This window comes from Mauremys mutica, chromosome 12, assembly GCF_020497125.1.
Source record: "Mauremys mutica isolate MM-2020 ecotype Southern chromosome 12, ASM2049712v1, whole genome shotgun sequence".
Lineage (NCBI taxonomy): Eukaryota > Metazoa > Chordata > Testudines > Geoemydidae > Mauremys > Mauremys mutica.
In genome coordinates, this window is record NC_059083.1 from 51,607,396 (window position 1) to 51,626,093 (window position 18,698).

At 43.5% G+C, this 18,698-nt stretch overlaps 3 protein-coding genes across 3 annotated transcripts in view; all 3 read left to right on the plus strand.

The window, feature by feature from the left end:
• The window catches only part of LOC123345337, a 716,016-nt gene that overhangs the window by 76,221 nt on the left and 621,097 nt on the right, over window positions 1-18,698 (plus strand). The gene's annotated exons all lie outside the window — the stretch shown is intronic.
• Window positions 3,936-4,895, plus strand: LOC123346919 (olfactory receptor 14A16-like). The gene has a single exon (XM_044984363.1). The coding sequence runs from the start codon at window positions 3,936-3,938 to the stop codon at window positions 4,893-4,895; it is 960 nt and encodes a 319-aa protein (XP_044840298.1).
• LOC123345344 (olfactory receptor 14A16-like) lies at window positions 14,894-15,859 on the plus strand. The gene has a single exon (XM_044982135.1). The coding sequence runs from the start codon at window positions 14,900-14,902 to the stop codon at window positions 15,857-15,859; it is 960 nt and encodes a 319-aa protein (XP_044838070.1). The 5' UTR covers window positions 14,894-14,899.

Here is an 18,698-nt window from a genome sequence, read left to right on the forward strand (position 1 = left end):
TGATAGCAGAGATGGTTATCAGCCATATTGTACCATGTACCATACCATAAATTGGTAATAAGATGATCGTGGCTACCAGTCTTTTTGCACTGTTCCATTTGCTGCTGTCATAAGTGCCCCTGGCTGCTCTTAGCCAGGGGCGCAAAAGCCAAAATTGGGAATGACTCCCTGAGTCAATCCCTCCTTTTTGGTATCTAAAAATAGAATCAGTCCTGCCTAGAATATGGGCAAGTGTACTAGAGAACCACTGTATCATAGAACCAAAGAGCACAGCTGCTCTGTGTCAGATCCTGCAGAAATTATGAGCTGTATTCTATTCACAGGAGGTGCTCCTGCAACAACCCCACCTGTTGATTCCGTTCTTCCCTCAGCCTTCCTGGGCTACCGTAGCATTGTCCCCCCACTTGTGTGATGAAGTAATAAAGAATGCAGGAATAAGACACAGTGATTTGTTAGTGAGATATGAGTGGAAGGCAGCCTCCAGCTGCTATGATAGTCCAGACAGGACAGTAAGGAGTGTGTAGGAGAGGAGCCCAGCATTCCTCTGCTAGTTCAGGGGCACTTGAATCTTTTCTTTACACATGAAGGGTGGGGGCTGATGGAGCTCAGCCCCCTGTTGCTATGATGATGATGGTTATCAGCCATATTGCACCATCTACCAGGAAAAATTAGGACCAGGTGCCCTTGATTGACCTAACAGATGCTGGTCATCATGGTTACCAGTCCTTTTGCACTGCCCCATGTGCCAATAGGCTGATGACAAGGACGGATACCAGTCGTATTGTACCATCAGTCAGCCATAGCGTGAGGGGAGCAAGGATGTTGGTGTTGAGTGCTGCACCATCGCGTCTATCTGCAGCATTCAGTAAAGATAGGGTGACATGTAAAAGAGTCAAGAGAGGATTGTTTTCCCTTTCACTTCTGGGGGTGGGTGGGGGGGTGCGTAAATTGCCGAGCTATGCCCTGAACCACCGCGGACACTGTTTTTGACCCTAGAAGCATTTGGAGCTCAGCCAAGAATGCAAATGCTTTTCAGAGACTGCAGGAACTGTGGGATAGCTTGAGTCCTCCAGTCCATGAGCGTCCATTTGATTCTTTGGCTTTCCGTTACGCTTGTCACGCAGCAGTGCGCTGAGTCCCTGCTATGGCATCTGTCTGGAGATATTTAAAAAATGATTTTGAATGTCGTCTTCTGTAACGGAGCGCTGATAGAACAGATTTGCCTGCCCTTACAGCGATCACGTCCGTATCGTCCATGCGGGAGCTCTTTCTTTATTTTGATTTTTAACTGCATCACCACCCGTGCTGATCAGAGCTCCACACTGGGTAAACAGGAAATATTCAAAAGTTCGCGGGGCTTTTCCTGTCTACCTGGCCACTGCATCCGAGTTCAGAATGCTGTCCAGAGCAGTCAGTGGTGCACTGTGGGATACCGCCCGGAGGCCAATACCGTCGATCAGCGGCCACACCAACCCTAATCCGATATGGTAATACCGATACTAGCGTTGCTCCTCTTGTTAGGGAGGAGTACAGAAACCGGTTTAAAGAGCCATTAAAATCGATATAAGGTGCCTCCTAGTGTGGACGGTTGTGGCGTTAAATCGGTTTTACGCTCCTAAAACCGGTTTAAACGCGTAGTGTAGACCAGGCTTTAGTCTAGTCAGACATCTAGAGCCAGTCAGAAAAAAAGAAGGTGCATAATTTTAAGTTTGCATCAGAAATCAGAAATATTTGCAGGGTTTGGCAACCAAAAACTAATTAATTTTCAGCTAAAAACTACTGTAAACTGGAAATTGTACATTGCAAACCAAAGAATATTGGGATTTGCAGATTTCAACAAAACCAAACCAAACATGAGCATAGGAGATACTTTCCCTGAACATCTTTGTTTAGTTCAAAAATTCATTTTCCTACTACTACAAAAAAACAAAAAATATCTAAATTTCCAAACATCTCTAATCTGAAATGGAGCTTTGAACAAGGGTGGGGAACATTAGTCCTGTTCAATAATACCATAGTTTCAAAATCATTTTTTCTCTTGAAACTGGGATTGTTTCTGTGTCAAAGGGACAGTTACTGGAAGGGAAAAATTGACTGAGCAGCAGAGCTGATAGCCACAGTTTATGTTTTCTGCGCACTAGCAGCTTTCGGCTCAGAGTTGACTGAGCAGTTAAAGCCTGTCTAGCTCAGTGCTGCCAAAGGACATACAGGAGGGAAATGGGACTAGAACCCCTATTTCCAGGCCTTGGAAGTTAACAAGGTAGACCCAGGACCAGGATTACAAAGGGTTTAAGCACCTAAAGAAGGTGAAAGGTTCCTCGTGGGATTTACAATAGCACCTGAGCAGGTTAGGTTCCTAACTCCCACTGAATGTTCATAGGATTTAGCCACCTGGCTCACTTAGGAGCATTGATAAATCCCAGTAAGTGGGAAAACCCTAAATCCATTTCCCCCCTGAGTTTTTAGCAAATGGTTTTGAAAGAAAAAAAAAAGTTTGTTTTCAGTTTTTTTACCAAACAATCCCAGAATGTTTGAGAAAAGCAGACAGATTCTGAGATTTGTTGTTGTTTAGCTGAAAAACCAATCTCCATTAAAAAGAACACAGCTGAAAATTTCCAACCAGCTTTAAACTTTAAATGATTTGGGGAACATTAATATGACCTGATAAGAGCCTGATTTCAAACCCATTTATTCTATTGCAGCTGTGTGTTTCTCTTTCAAAGGGATAGTTGTGAGGAGGTAACAAGTGAATAAACAGTAAAGTTGGCAGCACACATAATGTTTTATACTGAAGAGCCCCTTTAAACCCTGGGTTAGAGTTGAACAAAGCAACCAAAGCCTGTCTATCCTGATCCTGTTCGTGGACATACGGGAGCTCACTGGGAGTAGAACCCAGACCTCCTTGCCTAGCTCCAAACTGCAGCTGGCTGAGTATAAATGGTGTAAATGGGTGTGCAGAACATAGTCAGAGTAAGACACGAGGCTACATTTCCAAAGGTATTTAGGTGCCTAGTGGGATTTTCAGAAGCACCTAGGAGCTCACAACTCGTTGATTTCAAGGGATGTTGGAGCCCTGATTCTTTTGAGAATCTCACTAGGTGTCTCAATACCTTTAAAAATCTGCCCCACTGCCCCTCTCCGAAAGCCCTTACAGTCCTAGTAGATAAGGCTGAGAGGGGGAGGGTGGGTTGAAGCAGAGGCAGAAAGAAGGAAAATGACTGGCCCAAGGTCACAGAGCAGGTCACTGGCAGAAACAAGAACAGAGCCCAGGTGTCCTGACAACCACTGCACCACACTGCACAGAGTAAACGATACAACATAACGATGACGGAGGGATGCTACTAGCCCATAGTTACACGCAGGCAGAAGTGCAGCTGTGATTTTGTGCTATAAATCAATTTGGAAGCAGGCAACTGGCCATCTAAGCACAGGACTTGGGGTAGAAACATGACAGAGGAGCTGCCACTTATGAGTCTATGTCATATTGCCCTGCAAAGTGGGAATAAGGCTGTGTTAGCATTCGAGTTTATGAGTTTCATTCCCAAGTTGTGAGCTTGGTGATGGTCGCAATGGAGGGACCTTCTTTGCAAGAATTGTTGGATTTGGAGTGTGCTTTGTTCCATCCTTCGTACTGCATTTTATCAAGCCACACCATGGGAAAAATCCTCAGAAGGGATAAAGTGATGAAGCTCCATTGACTTTAAAGCAGGTGACACAATTTACACTACTGTGATAACACAACTCATTGATTGTTAGAGGCGAGGAGCAGTAACAACACCTTGTCATTGTAAGTGATGAGTTCTGTGAACCTTTGACACTCATATAATGAGATATTAGGGGAAGGGGAATCAGGGACATTCCCTCTGTCGCCCTAATCCTGACCATTGTCCTTCTCATTCCCTCCACAGTCATCACACAGCGTACTGAGGAAGACAATGTCCAACCAAACCACCGTGACTGAATTTCTTCTCCTGGGATTCTCTGACGTACAGGAGCTGCAGATTTTACACTTTGTGGTGTTTCTAGTGCTTTACCTGATATCCCTGCTGGGGAACCTTCTCATCATCACAGCCATAGCCCTTGACCACCACCTTCACATCCCTATGTACTTCTTCCTGATGAATCTGTCCATCCTAGACCTCGGCTCCATCTCTGTCACCATCCCCAAATCCATGGCCAATTCCCTCATGAACAGCAGATCAATTTCATATTCTGGATGCGTCACTCAAATTTTTCTAGTCGTTGTCTTTGTTTCAGCAGGTTTTGCCATACTGACCGTCATGGCGTATGACCGATACGTTGCCATCTGCCAACCACTGCACTATGAGATGGTGATGAACAGGAGAGCTTGTGTCCAAATGGCAGCCAGTGCCTGGATCAGTGGTATTCTCAACTCTGCACTGCACACAGGTAACACGTTTGCAATGTCTTTCTGTGGAGGCAACACGGTGGATCAGTTCTTCTGTGAAATCCCCCAGCTACTCAAGCTCGCCTGCTCTCACTCATACCACTTTGAAGTCGGGTTTCTTATCTTTAGTATGTGCTTAGCCTCAAGCTGTTTTGTTTTCATAATTGTGTCATATGTTCAGATCTTCAAAGCAGTGCTGAGAATCTCCTCTAAGCAGGGCCGGCATAAAGCCTTCTCCACCTGCCTCCCTCACCTCTTTGTGGTCTCCTTGTTCCTCTGTACTTCTGCCTTTGCCTACCTGAAACCCACCTCCAGCTCAACCTCAGGTCTGAATCTCATGGTAGCTGTTCTCTATTCTGTGTTGCCACCCATGATGAATCCGATTATCTACAGCATGAGAAACAAAGAGATCAAAGACGCTCTGAGTAAATGGATAGGTTGGAGGTTATTCACTAAGAACAAAATGTCCATATTTCTCCTTTGGTAACAATTTCATTCTGGGTTTCTTTATAAATATAATCGGCTGATGACCTTATTACCTCCATGAGAAAATACTGTTCAATGTGTTTATGCAGAATTGGGTATTTCCACTAGTAAAAATACAGACAAACATGACTCAAGAATAAAAGGAGTTTCTATATGTTTACGCAGCAATGTAAATAAGATCGTAATCTATCTATCGTGTACTGCTACCACTTACCATAGTATCTGAGACCATTGCCTATAAAATCAGTAGCCATAGCAAAGTCCGTAGTGAGGTCTCTGGCTCATCTTATATTTTGGGATAATAACTCAGAATGAGGTATGAATGCTGTCAGGGTTCCTTCCCCACTCTGAACACTAGTGTACAGATGTGGGACCCGCATGAAAGCCCCCTAAGCTTATTTCTACCAGCTTAGGTTAAAACCTGGTACTCTGCCACCACCAAGTGATTTAACAAGAAACAAGGAAAGGACCACTTGGAGTTCCTCTTCCCCCAAAATATCCCCCCAAGCCCTTACACCCCCTTTCCTAGGGAGGCTTGAGAATAGTATCCTAACCAATTGGTTACAAAGTGATCAAAGACCCAAACCCCTGGGTCTTTGGACCATGGAAAAATCAGTCAGGTTCTTAAAAGAAGGATTTTATTTAAAAAAATGTAAAAATCATCTTTGTAAAATCAGGATGGAAAATAACTTTACAGGGTAAATAGATTCAAAGAGCCCATACAGCCCCCTCTAGCCTTAGTTTCAAAGTTACAATAAAACAGGGATAAACTTCCCTCTAGCAAAGGTAAAATTCACAAGTTGAGAAAATAAAGATAAACTAATACGCCTTGCCTGGCTGTTACTTACAAGTTTGAAATATGAGAGATCAGAGTTCAGAAAGATTTGGAGAACACGGGTTGATGTCCGGTCCCTCTTAGTCCCAAGAGCAAACACCACCAAAACAAAGAGCACAAACAAAAGCCTTCCTCCGCCTCAAGATTTGAAAGTATCTTGTCCCCTTATTGGTCCTTTGGGTCAGGTGTCAGCCAGGTTACCTGAGCTTCTTAAACCTTTACAGTCAAAAGGATTTTGGTGCCTCTGGCCAGGATGGGTTTTATAGTATTGTATACAGGAGGGTTGTTACCCTTCTCTTTATAGTTATGACAAATGCATTTGTTCTTTGTGGTTTTTATTTGTTTGTTTGTCAGATTTTTAGCTTATTTTTGCTTAACTACTTGGTTGGTTTGTTTCTTTCTTTTAGGAGGTTTTGAAGGTGGAGAGGCCTGAGGAGATAGTGAGTGTTTGGTGAGACAGGGTTTTCAATGATTGTCCTTTCTTGGGAATGTCCATATGTCATCTCTTTGATAGGGTTTTCTGAGTGAACTGAATGTTTGCCCCCACAATGTGCAAAAGAGGTTTCTGCATGTCTAATTTCCTATTGAAATGATTATGTGTATACTGTTGGGATATTATTGTGTAATTAATGATATGTTATGCATCTTTTTATTATTTTAACCTACATGAATATGTAAAAACTGTCATTCTTGTTATAGTGGAAAGGCGGTTTTAAAGAAAAACATTTTCCAAAGTTTCCTAAAGAAAATCTGACTCGGAATAATGAGGCCAAATTTGGATTCATAAATCATAGAATCATAGAATATCAGCGTTGGAAGGGACCTCAGGAGGTCATCTAGTCCAACCCCCTGATCAAAGCAGGACCAATCCCCAACAAAATCATCCCAGCCAGGGCTTTGTCAAGACTGACCTTAAAAATCTCTAAGGAAGGAGATACCACCACCTCCCTAGGTAACCCATTCCAGTACTTCACCACCCTCCTAGTGAAAAAGTTTTTCCTAACATCCAACCTAAACCTCCCCCACTGCAACTTGAGACCATTACTTCTTGTTCTGTCATCTACTACCACTGATTAAAGTCTAGATCAATCCTATTTGGAACCCCCTTTCAGGTAGCTGAAAACAGCTATCAAATCCCCCCTCATTCTTCCCTTCTGTAGACTAAATAATCCCGGTTACTTCAGCCTCTTCTCATAAATCATGTGCTCCAGCCTCCTAATCATTTTGGTTGCCCTCCTCTGGACTCTTTCCAATTTTTCCACATCCTTCTTGTAGTGTGGTGCCCTAAACTGGACACAGTACTCCAGATGAGGCCTCATCAACGCTGAATAGAGGGGAACGATCACATCCCTCCATCTGCTGGCAATGCTCCTACTTATACAGCCCAAAATGCCCTTAGCCTTCTTGGCAACAAGGGCACACTGTTGACACATATCCAGCTTCTCGCCCACTGTAACCCCTAGGTCCTTTTTTGCAGGACTGCTGCCTAGCCACTCGATCCCTAGTCTGTAGCAGTCCATGGGATTTTTCCGTCCTAAGTTCAGGACTCTGCACTTGTTCTTGTTGAACCTCATCACATTACTTTTAGCCCAATCCTCTAATTTGTCTAGGTCCTTCTGTATGCTATCCCTACCCTCCAGCGTATCTACCACTCCTCCCAGTTTACTGTCATCTGCAAAATTACTGAGGCAATCCACACCATCCTCCAGATCATTAATGAAGATATTGAACAAAACCAGCCCCAGGACCAACTCCACTTTAGCCCCTCACTTCAAAGAGATCAGGATTTGGCCAATAGACTATATACACAAGGATCGAGATTTGGCTGACAGCACCCTGGAGAAAGTGAGTGTGACAGAGATATAAGGGCCACATTTCCTAACTCAGCTAGACTAGCACCAATGCAGAGTAGACCCATTGTCATCACCAGTTTAATACTAATGAGGTTCTGGCCCAAAGTCACTGGGCAGCACTCAGTAGTGACATGAACACTGGTGTAAGTTTCTTGTCTGGGGTCATTTTGGTCTAGCCCTGATATAAGCGTAAAAGTGCCATCACATGCACTGATCTGGTGTTCCATACACCATCTTGGGTAGATCTACTCCCATCCAAGTTGAGAAAGGATCTCAGAAGTTGGCCTGTTATTAGTATTAGAATATCATCTTTGTGCATGGTTGTGTACACTACATATATGACAGACAAAAGCATTAGATTAGTTAGAGAGACAGACAGGACCATTCCTTGTCCTAACACACAACCTCATTTAGTCATAATGATAGATTTCTATTTGATTGTGAATTCTATTAGCTAGCTAGCTAGATAATGAATAATCTATGGAAATTATTGTGCAAATTATTGTGCTTCTTTTCCTGTTAATGATTGTCTATGTCCAGATCATGATTTTCTTATAAGAACTCCTTATTAAACATTATTTAGCAAAGATTTTTATGACTATCTCTTACTCCATCGCTCATTTACAAATAGCTCATCCTAACGCACTTAGTGTTTGAACTTTGAGCTGTTTTGACTGGATACATTTTTAACATGCTCTGGCTTGCTTCTCTGAGCAAATGGAAGTTTCGCAGTCAGGATCCTTAGGCCTATCCTCAGCTGATTTAAATTGTCATTGCTCTATTGAAGTCAATAGATCTCTGAGAATTTACACCAGCTGAAGATCTGCTCCAAACACTCATGATTATGAATTTAAAACTCACTTCCTTTGTATATTCTGTACAATGGTCCTGATTCCACAGCCACTTCAGCCTGTTCTTAACTTTAATCATATGAATGGCCCCATTGAAGGTTTAAAGGTAAACTCATGCTTAAATCCCTGTTGGATACAGGTTAGGGGTATGGATGGGGCTTAAGGCTAACACCAAAGTGGTACCAGACTCTGACACTGTCTCCATTTCTCTCCTTTCCCAGTTAAATAAAGCCCTGCAATTGGTGCATTGGAATTACTCTCCCCTTTGGGCTTCTTTCAATAATTAGGATTCTGGGATCTGACTCGTCAGTGACTTTCAGCACCACACCGATGAATGGAGTAGAGAGAGAGATCAACATTGACAAGGACTTGCACAGAGAAAGGATGCAGTGCCACTGTCCATGTCATCAGTGTGAGGGGTATTCTGATGTGAGGCTCCCACAGTCACTCCTGTTGAAGCTGTTCCACTCTGGAAAAATAATTAAAGAGTTATTGGAGCAGGGGAACTGAACACTGGGTCTCCCAGGTGAGCGCACTGACCACTAGGCTACAGGGTAATTCTCATGTTCTCCCTCTCCCTCTCTGACCCAATGATTCTTTAATTATTTAAGCCAAAGTGGAACAGCTTGAATGGATTGAGGGAGCCCCACATCGGAATATCCCACAGCCCAGTGATTAGGACACTGGGTGGCAGATCCCCCTTTAAATCTCTTCTCCTCAGGCAGAGGGGGGACTTGTACTGGGGTGTTCCCCATGCCAGATAAGTATCATAGCCAATGTGCTAAAAGTTAAACAGGAGGACCTTTTCCTAGTCACACAAAACACCATAGGTGCCTGACCCAAGGAGCGGGTTCCCAGTTATGAATCACTAACAGGGATAGGTGACACCCACCAGCTCGACATAGGTAACTATCTCTGTGAGGGGGTGGGGCTTGACACACACCCATCTAGTCATCATCTCCCATTGGTTAGGTTAGGCACCTCCCCACCGCATACTGGCAATTGTGGATCCCATTTAGGTGTTTACCTCTCCCCATTCAGTGAACAGGGATCCTGGGCTCCGAACACAGGCTTTGTGAATCATGGTGATTTTCTAAGTATCTAAAAGTTAGGTGTTCAATGCTCAGCATTAGAATACCAAAGGGCAAGACTTTAAAGGCATTTAGGTGTCCTGGTGGGATTTTCAAAAGCATTTAGGTACCTAAATCCAATTGAAATCAAGGGGTGTTTTGAAAGTCCCACTAGATGCTCAAATACCTTAAAAAATCAGGGCCTAATTCCTTCTGTGAATCTAGCTCTGAGTGTCTGAGATCCCCTAAGAGGCTTTAACAATATCATCCCAGAAGGCTGGAGACAGATCCAAAAACACTATCTTTGAGCCCTTCCTGACACTGAAGGGCTTTGTAAACTGCAACCATATCCAGAAATGGGTTCTACAAATGGTCCTGTCTCTTTAACAGGAGCCAAACACAGACCCCAGGACCAAATACTCATGAGTTTGTGGTTTTAAAATATAGGGCTGCTCCCATCTCAGTTGGGACCATCTCACTTCTACATCAAGCAGAACAATCTGGTGACAGCAGAGTATAATTAAAAGGCTGTTATTCATTGGGTATCTGACAGTCAGTGGTAGGTGGATAGCTTTGAAAATGAGGCTGCTTTGAAAATGCCAGCTGAGGCTTTGTCAAGTGGAAACTTATCTATTGTCCAATTTTACAAATGGCCCCTCTCTTCATCCTTGGCCAAACAGAAACATCCATCCCTCAGCTTTGCAGTGTTCAACATCCAGCCTTGCATTCATCACTGCCTAGGGGTGCACAGGGACCATTCCCCCGCCAGGCCTCTAGTGACTATGTTGGCATAAGCATCAAAGTTTGTGCCTTGTGATAGCTTCATGGTGGCCTTAAGAAATGGACTGGGGGTCTTTGTGCGGTTCCTAGAAGACGTGTCCCCACTGAGTTTTTTAGTTTAGTACTGTGTGTAGTAAAAAAAAATTTAAAGTAATGGCTGAGAAAGAAAGAAAGAAAGAAAGATTCTGGGCCATTCATCCCAACAGAAGTTCAAGATCAGATACTTGAAAACTGTGCAACACAGAATTCCTCCAAGGTTCTATCCCTAGTGGGACTGAACCATTCTCCATCAGCAAAAAAAGTTACACTTTTAATTAAACCCATGGGGCAAAGAGCTAAGAAAGTGCGGACTGGTTCAGAACTCTTGAATCAGTTTCAGATCAGATTGACAGGCAAAAAATATGGATTTATGAGTGTGTAATGGGCTAGATCTCCAGCTGTTGTAAATTGACATCGCTCAACGGAAATCAAAGGTCCAGATTCCCAGTTGGCGTAAATAGTCCAAACTACCATGAACTCAATGGAAGCGCAACAATTGACACAAGCTCACTACCTGGCCCTTAGTTTTTAGTCTTCACCTCTGGGTACCTCTTGGTGACTGACTTCTAGCAGACATGGCAGCCTGAGCTGTGGGCTCCTCTAGCGGATGCATCCCAAGAGCTGCTGACACAATGCATGAGGAGAAAAAAAATCTCTGCTCACCCAGAAGTGATTATGTGGTGTTAATGAAGGAACAGGCTATTCCAGGCCAGCTGAGATTCTGGTGCCACTAGGCTCTTAGCTATTGTAGATCATGTGTCTGTGTTAGAAATCCCAGTTTTATTTTGCAAACACCTCGGGACATGCTTGGGCCTCTGCCCTGCCTTGTTTTTAGCCAAGGGTCCTTCCAGGGATGCTGCCATCATATGAGATCCAGGGCGGGTGCTGTTCTCCCTCTGTGGGGTTAGAGTCGGGCAGGTTGTCAGAGTGGTTGGCTCCAGAGATGAGATCAGAGCTTAAAGCCTTGGAGACTGGATTGAAATATTTAGCCCCAGAGCAGGGAGATCCTGGGCTGTGACCGTGTCTGAACCCTGCACAAGCCAGGATCAGCTCTAGAGCTGGGAGGAGTTTTCAGTCTCTGATCCCATTTAGTCCTTCGTCTCTCAGCCAAGACTGTCCAAGGAGTTGAGAAGGAAGCACTCATCTGTGGAGTGGATCCCTGTCTGCTAGGGACTGCAGAGAGACTCAGGAAATCCAGCAAAGGGACATGGAAACTTCCACTGGAAAATACAGTGATGGGGGCATGAGAGAGAGATGACCAAAGAATCCTGGTACTGTAGGATCAATTTTTGTTTTCAATTATATATGTGAAGGTATTAATATAGAGACAAATGTAATAATAGATATATGAATTGTAAATGGAACTCTTTAAGACTTTTATTATCAAGCATCTAGAGTCTGTCAGATTTCTTTTCTTGTAAGAACCTAAATATAAGTTACAATTTGAACTCTTTAAGGATTTAACTCTCAGTCTAGTCAGACATCTAGAGCCAGTCAGAGAAAAAGAAGGTGGATAATTTTGTATCAGAAATCAGAAATGTTTGCCGGGTTTGGCAACCAAAAACGAATTAATTTTCATCTAAAAACTACTGTAAACTGGAAATTGTACATTGCAAACCAAAGAATATTGGGATTTGTAGATTTCAACAAAACCAAACCAAACATCTGAGTATAGGAGATACTTTCCCTGAACATCTTCTTTAGTTCAATAATTCATTTTCCTACTACTACTACTACTACTACTACTACAAAAATCTAAATTTCCAAGTATCTCTAATTTGAAATGGAGCTCTAAACAAGGGTAAACACTGACTAAGCAGCAGATCTGATAGCCACAGTTTATGTTTTCTGCACACTAGCACTTTAGACTCAGAGTTGAACCATCAGTTAAAGCCAGTCTAGCTCAGTGTTGCCAAAGGACATACAGGAGGTAAATGGGACTAGAACCCCTATTTCCAGGCCTTGGAAGTTAACAAGATAGACCCAGGACCAGGATTACAAAGGGTTTAAGCACCTAAAGAAGGAGAAAGGTGCCTTGTGGGATTTACAATAGCGTCTGAGCAGGTTAGGTGCCTAACTCCCACTGAATGTTCATAGAATTTAGCCACTTGGCTCACTTAGGAGCATTGTTAAATCCAGTAGGTGCCTCTCTCCATCTTTTAATCCTGGCCCACAGATAACATAGAAGCTGGGCTGGAATCAGGTACCCTTGTGGAGATATTATACGCCCTGTGTTATGCTGGGGTCAGACTAGAGAATTAAAATGGCCCTTTTGGCTTTACCATCTTTGTTTCTGTGCTCTTGCCTCTGGGTCTCTGCTTCTGAGCTGTGCAGGGCTCCAGGGCATGAGTCCTGCTAGCCCTTAGGAAATAGACATGGATACAGGACCGGCTCCAGGCACCGGCTTGGCAAGCAGGTGCTTAGGGCGGCCACTCCGGAGAGGGGCAGCAGGTCCAGTTATTCAGCAGCAATTCAGCGGACAGTCCCTCATTCCTGCTTGGACCTTCCACGAAATTGCCGCCGTAGATCGCGATCACAGCTATTTATTTTTTTTGGCTGCGTGGGGCGGCCAAAACCCTGGAGCCGACCCTGCATGGATAAATCACCTTCCCACAGCAGTTCTTTAATGCCAGTGCGACTCAAAGCCAGCTATGCACAGCTCGTCTGCAGAGAGCAACAGGTTTGAATCTAGTTTAATCTCAGAATGAGGGGTGAAAGGATTCACAGATACCTGTGCCATTAGCTTCTAGATTCTGGTCTATAGACAGATATTGATCAAAACATCCTAGTACTGGATGACTGAATGTGTCTTCTATTGGGAAAAAATCCACAAAGACTAGTACAGTAAGTTTGCAATTTCAATTAAATGTTATGGGATCAACATACAGGGAAAAATTAAGATGATAAATATGAATTACAATATGAACTGGTTTAAGACCTTCACTATCAGTTTAATCAAATGCCTACTGCTGATTGGAATTTTTCCTCCCATCAGGAAAATTTTTACTTTTCATTGAAAACCCTAAATTCATTCCCCCCCTACCCCCGTGAGTTTTTGGCAAATGAAAACTTTCAGCTGAAAACTGATTTTATTTTAAATTTCAAAACCAAAAAAGTTTGTTTTTTTCAGTTTTCAGTTTTTTTTACCAAACAATCCCAGAATGTTTGAGAAAAGCAGGCAGATTCTGAGATTAGTTGTTGTTTAGCTGAAAAACCACTCTCCATTAGAAAGAACACAGCTGAAAATTTCCAACCAGCTTTAAACTTTAAGTGAATTGGGGAACATTAATATGACCTGCTAAGAGCCTGATTTCAAACCCATTTATTCTATTGCAGCTGTGTGATTTCTCTTACAAAGGGATAGTTGTGAGGAGGTAACAGCTGAATAAACAGTAAAGTTGGCAGCACACACAATGTTTTATACTGAAGAGCCCCTTTAAACCCTGGGTTAGAGCTGAACAAAGCAGACAAAGCCTATCTATACTGATCCCGTTCGGGGACATACAGGAGCTCACTGGCAGCAGAACCCAGACCTCCTGCCCTAGTTCCACACTGCTGTCAGCTGAGTATAAATGGTGTAAATGGGTGTGCAGAACATATTTAGAGTAAGACATGGGACTACATTTCCAAAGGTATTTAGGTGCCTAGTGGGATTTTCAGAAGCACCTAGGAGCTCAGAACTCGTTGATTTCAAGGGGTGTTGGAACCCTGATTCTTTTGAGAATCCCACTAAGTGTCTCAATACCTTTAAAAATCTGCCCCACTGCCCCTCTCCGAAAGCCCTTACAGCCCTTGTAGACACGGCAGGGAAGGGGGGGGTGATACAGAGGCAGAAAGAGGGGAGATGAGTGGCCCAAGGTCACAGAGCAGGTCACTGGCAGAAACAAGAACAGAGCCCAGGTGTCCTGACAGCCAGTGCACCACACTGCACAGAGTAAACGATACAACATAACGATGACCGAGGGATGCTAATAGCCCATGGTTACATGCGGGCAGAAGTGCAGCTCTGGCATTATGTGCCATAAATCAATTTGGAAGCAGGCAACTGGCCATCTAAGCACAGGACTTGGGGTAGAAACATGACTGAGGAGCTGCCACTTATGATTCTGGGTGAGTCTATGTCATATTGCCCTGCAAAGTGGGAATAAGGCTGTGTTAGCATTCGAGTTTATGAGTTTTATTCCCAAATTGTGAGCTTGGTGATGATTGCAATGGAGGGACCTTCTTTGCAAGAATTGTTGGATTTGGAGTGTTCTTTTATCCATCCTTCATACTGCATTTTATCAAGCCACACCATGGGCAAAATCTTCAGATGGGATAAAGTGATGAAGCTCCATTTACTTTAAAGCACGTGACACAATTTACACTGTTGTGATAACAAAACTCACTGATTGTCAGAGGCGAGGAGCAGTAACAACACCTTGTCATTGTAAGTGATGAGTTCTGTGGACCTCTGACATTCATATAATGAGATATTAGGGAAAGGGGAATCAGGGACATTCCCTCTGTCGCTCTAATCCTGACCATTGCCCTTCTCATTCCATCCACAGCCATCGCACAATGTACTAAGGAAGACAATGTCCAACCAAACCACCGTGATTGAATTTCTTCTCCTGGGATTCTCTGATGTTCGGGAGCTGCAGATTTTACACTTTGTGGTGTTTCTAGTGCTTTACCTGATATCCCTGCTGGGGAACCTTCTCATCATCACAGCCATAGCCCTTGACCGCCACCTTCACACCCCCATGTACTTCTTCCTGATGAATCTGTCCATCATAGACCTCGGCTCCATCTCTGTCACCATCCCCAAATCCATGGCCAATTCCCTCATGAACACAAGATCAATTTCTTATTCTGGATGTGTCACCCAAGTCTTTTTTCTCTTCTTCTTTGCTTCTGCAGATTTTGCCATACTGATCATCATGGCATATGACCGATACATTGCCATCTGCCAACCATTGCACTATGAGACAGTGATGAACAGGAGAGCTTTCATCCAAATGGCAGCCAGTGCCTGGATCGGTGGTATGCTCTACTCTGCACTGCACACCGGGAACACATTTGCAATAGCTTTCTGTGGAGGCAACACTGTGGATCAGTTCTTCTGTGAAATCCCCCAGCTACTCAAGCTCGCCTGCTCTGACTCATACCGCTTTGAAGTCGGGTTTCTCATCTTTAGTCTGTGCTTAGCCTCAAGCTGCTTTGTTTTCATGATTGTGTCATATGTTCAGATCTTCAAAGCAGTGCTGAGAATCCCCTCTAAGCAGGGCCGGCATAAAGCCTTCTCCACCTGCCTCCCTCACCTCTTTGTGGTCTCCTTGTTGTTTTGTACTGCTGCCCTTGCCTACCTGAAACCCACCTCCAGCTCAGCCTCAGGTCTGGATCTCATGGTGGCTGTTCTCTATTCTGTGTTGCCACCAATGATGAATCCAATCATCTACAGCATGAGAAACAAAGAGATCAAAGGTGCTCTGAGTAAATGGATAGGTTGGAGGTTATTCACTAAGAAGAAAATGTCCATATTTCTCCTTCAGTAGCAATTTCATTCTATGTTTCTTTATAAATATAATCAGCTAATGACATTATTGCCTCCATGAGAAAATACTATGCTATCTCTTTATGCTGAAATAGGTATTTAGACTAGTAAAAATACAGACAAGCATGACTCAAGAAAAAAAGGAGTTTGTATAGATTTACACCAATGTAAATAAGGTTGGAATCTATCTATCATATACTGCTACCAATTACCATAAAAGTCTGTCTCATCTTACTTGGGGGTTCCGTTCCGCGGTTAGCGCGTAAAGCGAAAACTGCGTATAGTCAAAATTCCATTGAGTTCAATGGCGGGCAGAATCGTTCGCACTACAGGTATAGTATTAAAAAGGTTGTTTTTCTCTTTTTTTTTGTTTTGTTTTATTGTTTTTGCCGACCGCGTAAAGTTGATATCGCGCATGTTAAATGTGCGTAAGATGCGACAGACCTGTACTATCTGAGACCATTGCCTATAAAATCAGTAGCCATAGCAAAGTCCCTAGTCAGGTCTCTGCTCATCTTATATTTTGGGATAAAAACTCAGACTGAGGTATCAATGCATTTGTTTTTCGTGTTTTTGGTTTGTGTGTGTGTTTGTTAGATTGTTAGCTTATTTTTGCTTTACAGGTTGGTTGGCGGTTTGGTTTTTTTCTTTGTTTTAGGAGGTTTTGGAGGTGGAAAGTTTGGTGATACAGGATTTTCAGTGTTTGTCCTCTCTTGGGACTGTCCGTATGTCATCTTTTTGATGGGGTTTTCTGAGCGAACTGTAGGTTTCCTCCCCACAATGATAAAAGAGAGCAAAAGAGGTTTCTGCATGGCTTAGTTCCTTCTGAAATGATTATGTGTATACTGTTGGGATATTATTGTATTATTAATTATATGTTAGGGGACAAAAAGCCTCAGGTAGCTGTCTTTTATTATTTTAACCGAAATGAATTTCCAACTCAGCTAGACTAGCACCAATGCAGAGTAGAACCATTGACATCACCAGTTTAGTACTGATGATGTTGTGGCTCAAAGTCTCTGGGCTACACTCAGTAGCGACATAAACACTGGTGTAAAGTTTCTTGTCTAGGGTCATTTTGTTCTAGCCCTGGTGTAAGTGCACTGCTCTGGTGTTCCACACGCCAACCCGTGTAGATCTACTCACGTGCAAACTGAGGAAGGATCTCAGAAGTTGGCCTGTTTTTAGTATTAGAAGATCATCTTTGTGCATGGTTGTGTACACTACGTATATGACAGACAAAAGCAGAGTATGTGATTAGATAGAGAGACAGACAGGAGAGGGTTCCCAGTTATGGATCACAAACAGCGATAGGCGCCACCCACCAGCTTGATGTAGGCAACTATCTGTGTGAGAGAGCAGGGCTTGGCACACACCCATTTTGTCATCATCTCCCATTGGTGAGGTTGAGTGCCTCCTCACTGCATGCTGGCAACTGTGGATCCCATTTAGGTGTTTACCTTTCCCCATTCACTGAACAGGGAGCCTGGGCTCTGAACACAGGCTTTGTGAATCATGGTGATTTTCTATGTTAGGTGCTGCAACGCTCAGCATTAGGATAATTAAGGGCAAGATTTTAAAAGGCATTTAGGTACCTAAATCTGATTGAAATCAAAAGGTGTTTTGAAAGTCCCTCTAGATCAGGGATAGGCAACCTATGGAATGTGTGCTGAAGGCGGCATACAAGCTGATTTTCAGTGGCACTCACGTTAGGGATCCTTTACCCTGGCTTGCCAGAACCCGCAACTACCATCACAAGAGTTCGCTATACCCCCTCCAAGCAGCTGCATGTACTGTTGGGGAGGGGGACTTGCAGGCTGCTACTCACCTATCTGATGCAATGCATCCGAGTCACCGGCACCAAGATGTTAGGGGGCTTATTCCTTCACCATCTTACTTCCCTGGTCCTTCTCACATGAACAGAGAGCAACAATACCCGAAGTCCAAAGGCTCAAACAATTCAATGTTTATTGGGGTGAACTTCCAGCAAGTATGATTCCAGTTTCCTTCCTTAGTGTCCCCCTTGCCAGCTCTGACACCACAGAGCCTTGTCTGTGTCCCTGTTCCTGTTCCCATCCCCTGTTCCCATTTCCCCCTTTTGCAAAACATGATCCCAATTTCCCCATCCCCAGTCCCTGTTCCCATTCCGCCCCCCCCCCTCCCCCCGCTTCCTGATTGACTGCAGACTACATAGTAAACCTGAGTTTTGCTTAACCAATCATTTTACTGTAAAAGCAGCAAGGAGTCCTGTAGCACCTTATAGACGTTTTGGAGCATGAGCTTTCATGGGTGAATACCCACTTCGTCGGATGCATGTGATGAAGTGGGTATTCACCCACGAAAGCTTATGCTCCAAAACATCTGTTAGTCTATAAGGTGCCACAGGACTCTTTGCTGCGTTTACAGATTCAGATTAACACGGCTACCCCTCTGATACTTGAAATCATGTTACTGAAATTTAACTAACCAATCCTAACATATTGTAACATGGTTATTTAACCAATTATATTTCACCACCTTCATTTTCATTTTCACCACCACATTCACAACCAACAAAATTAATTATACAGCAGACAGAAACAATCACAGAACCAGACAGAGACCATGCAAATTGTTGTGTATTTGGTTGTCATGGTTTTTGTTCCTATGGCAACTGAGTTAGACTATTAGGGGATAGCCCAGCCAGCTTCGGCCGGTTGGGTGAGCTCCATGTCTGTAAATAAAATGGTAGTTTTGTTAGCTGTCTGCTGTCTGGCCTCAAGTGATTTCTTCCTAAACCGGCTGCCCCCAAGGATATAACACAAATAAACATACAAAACAATACAGAAGTGAGGATTTCA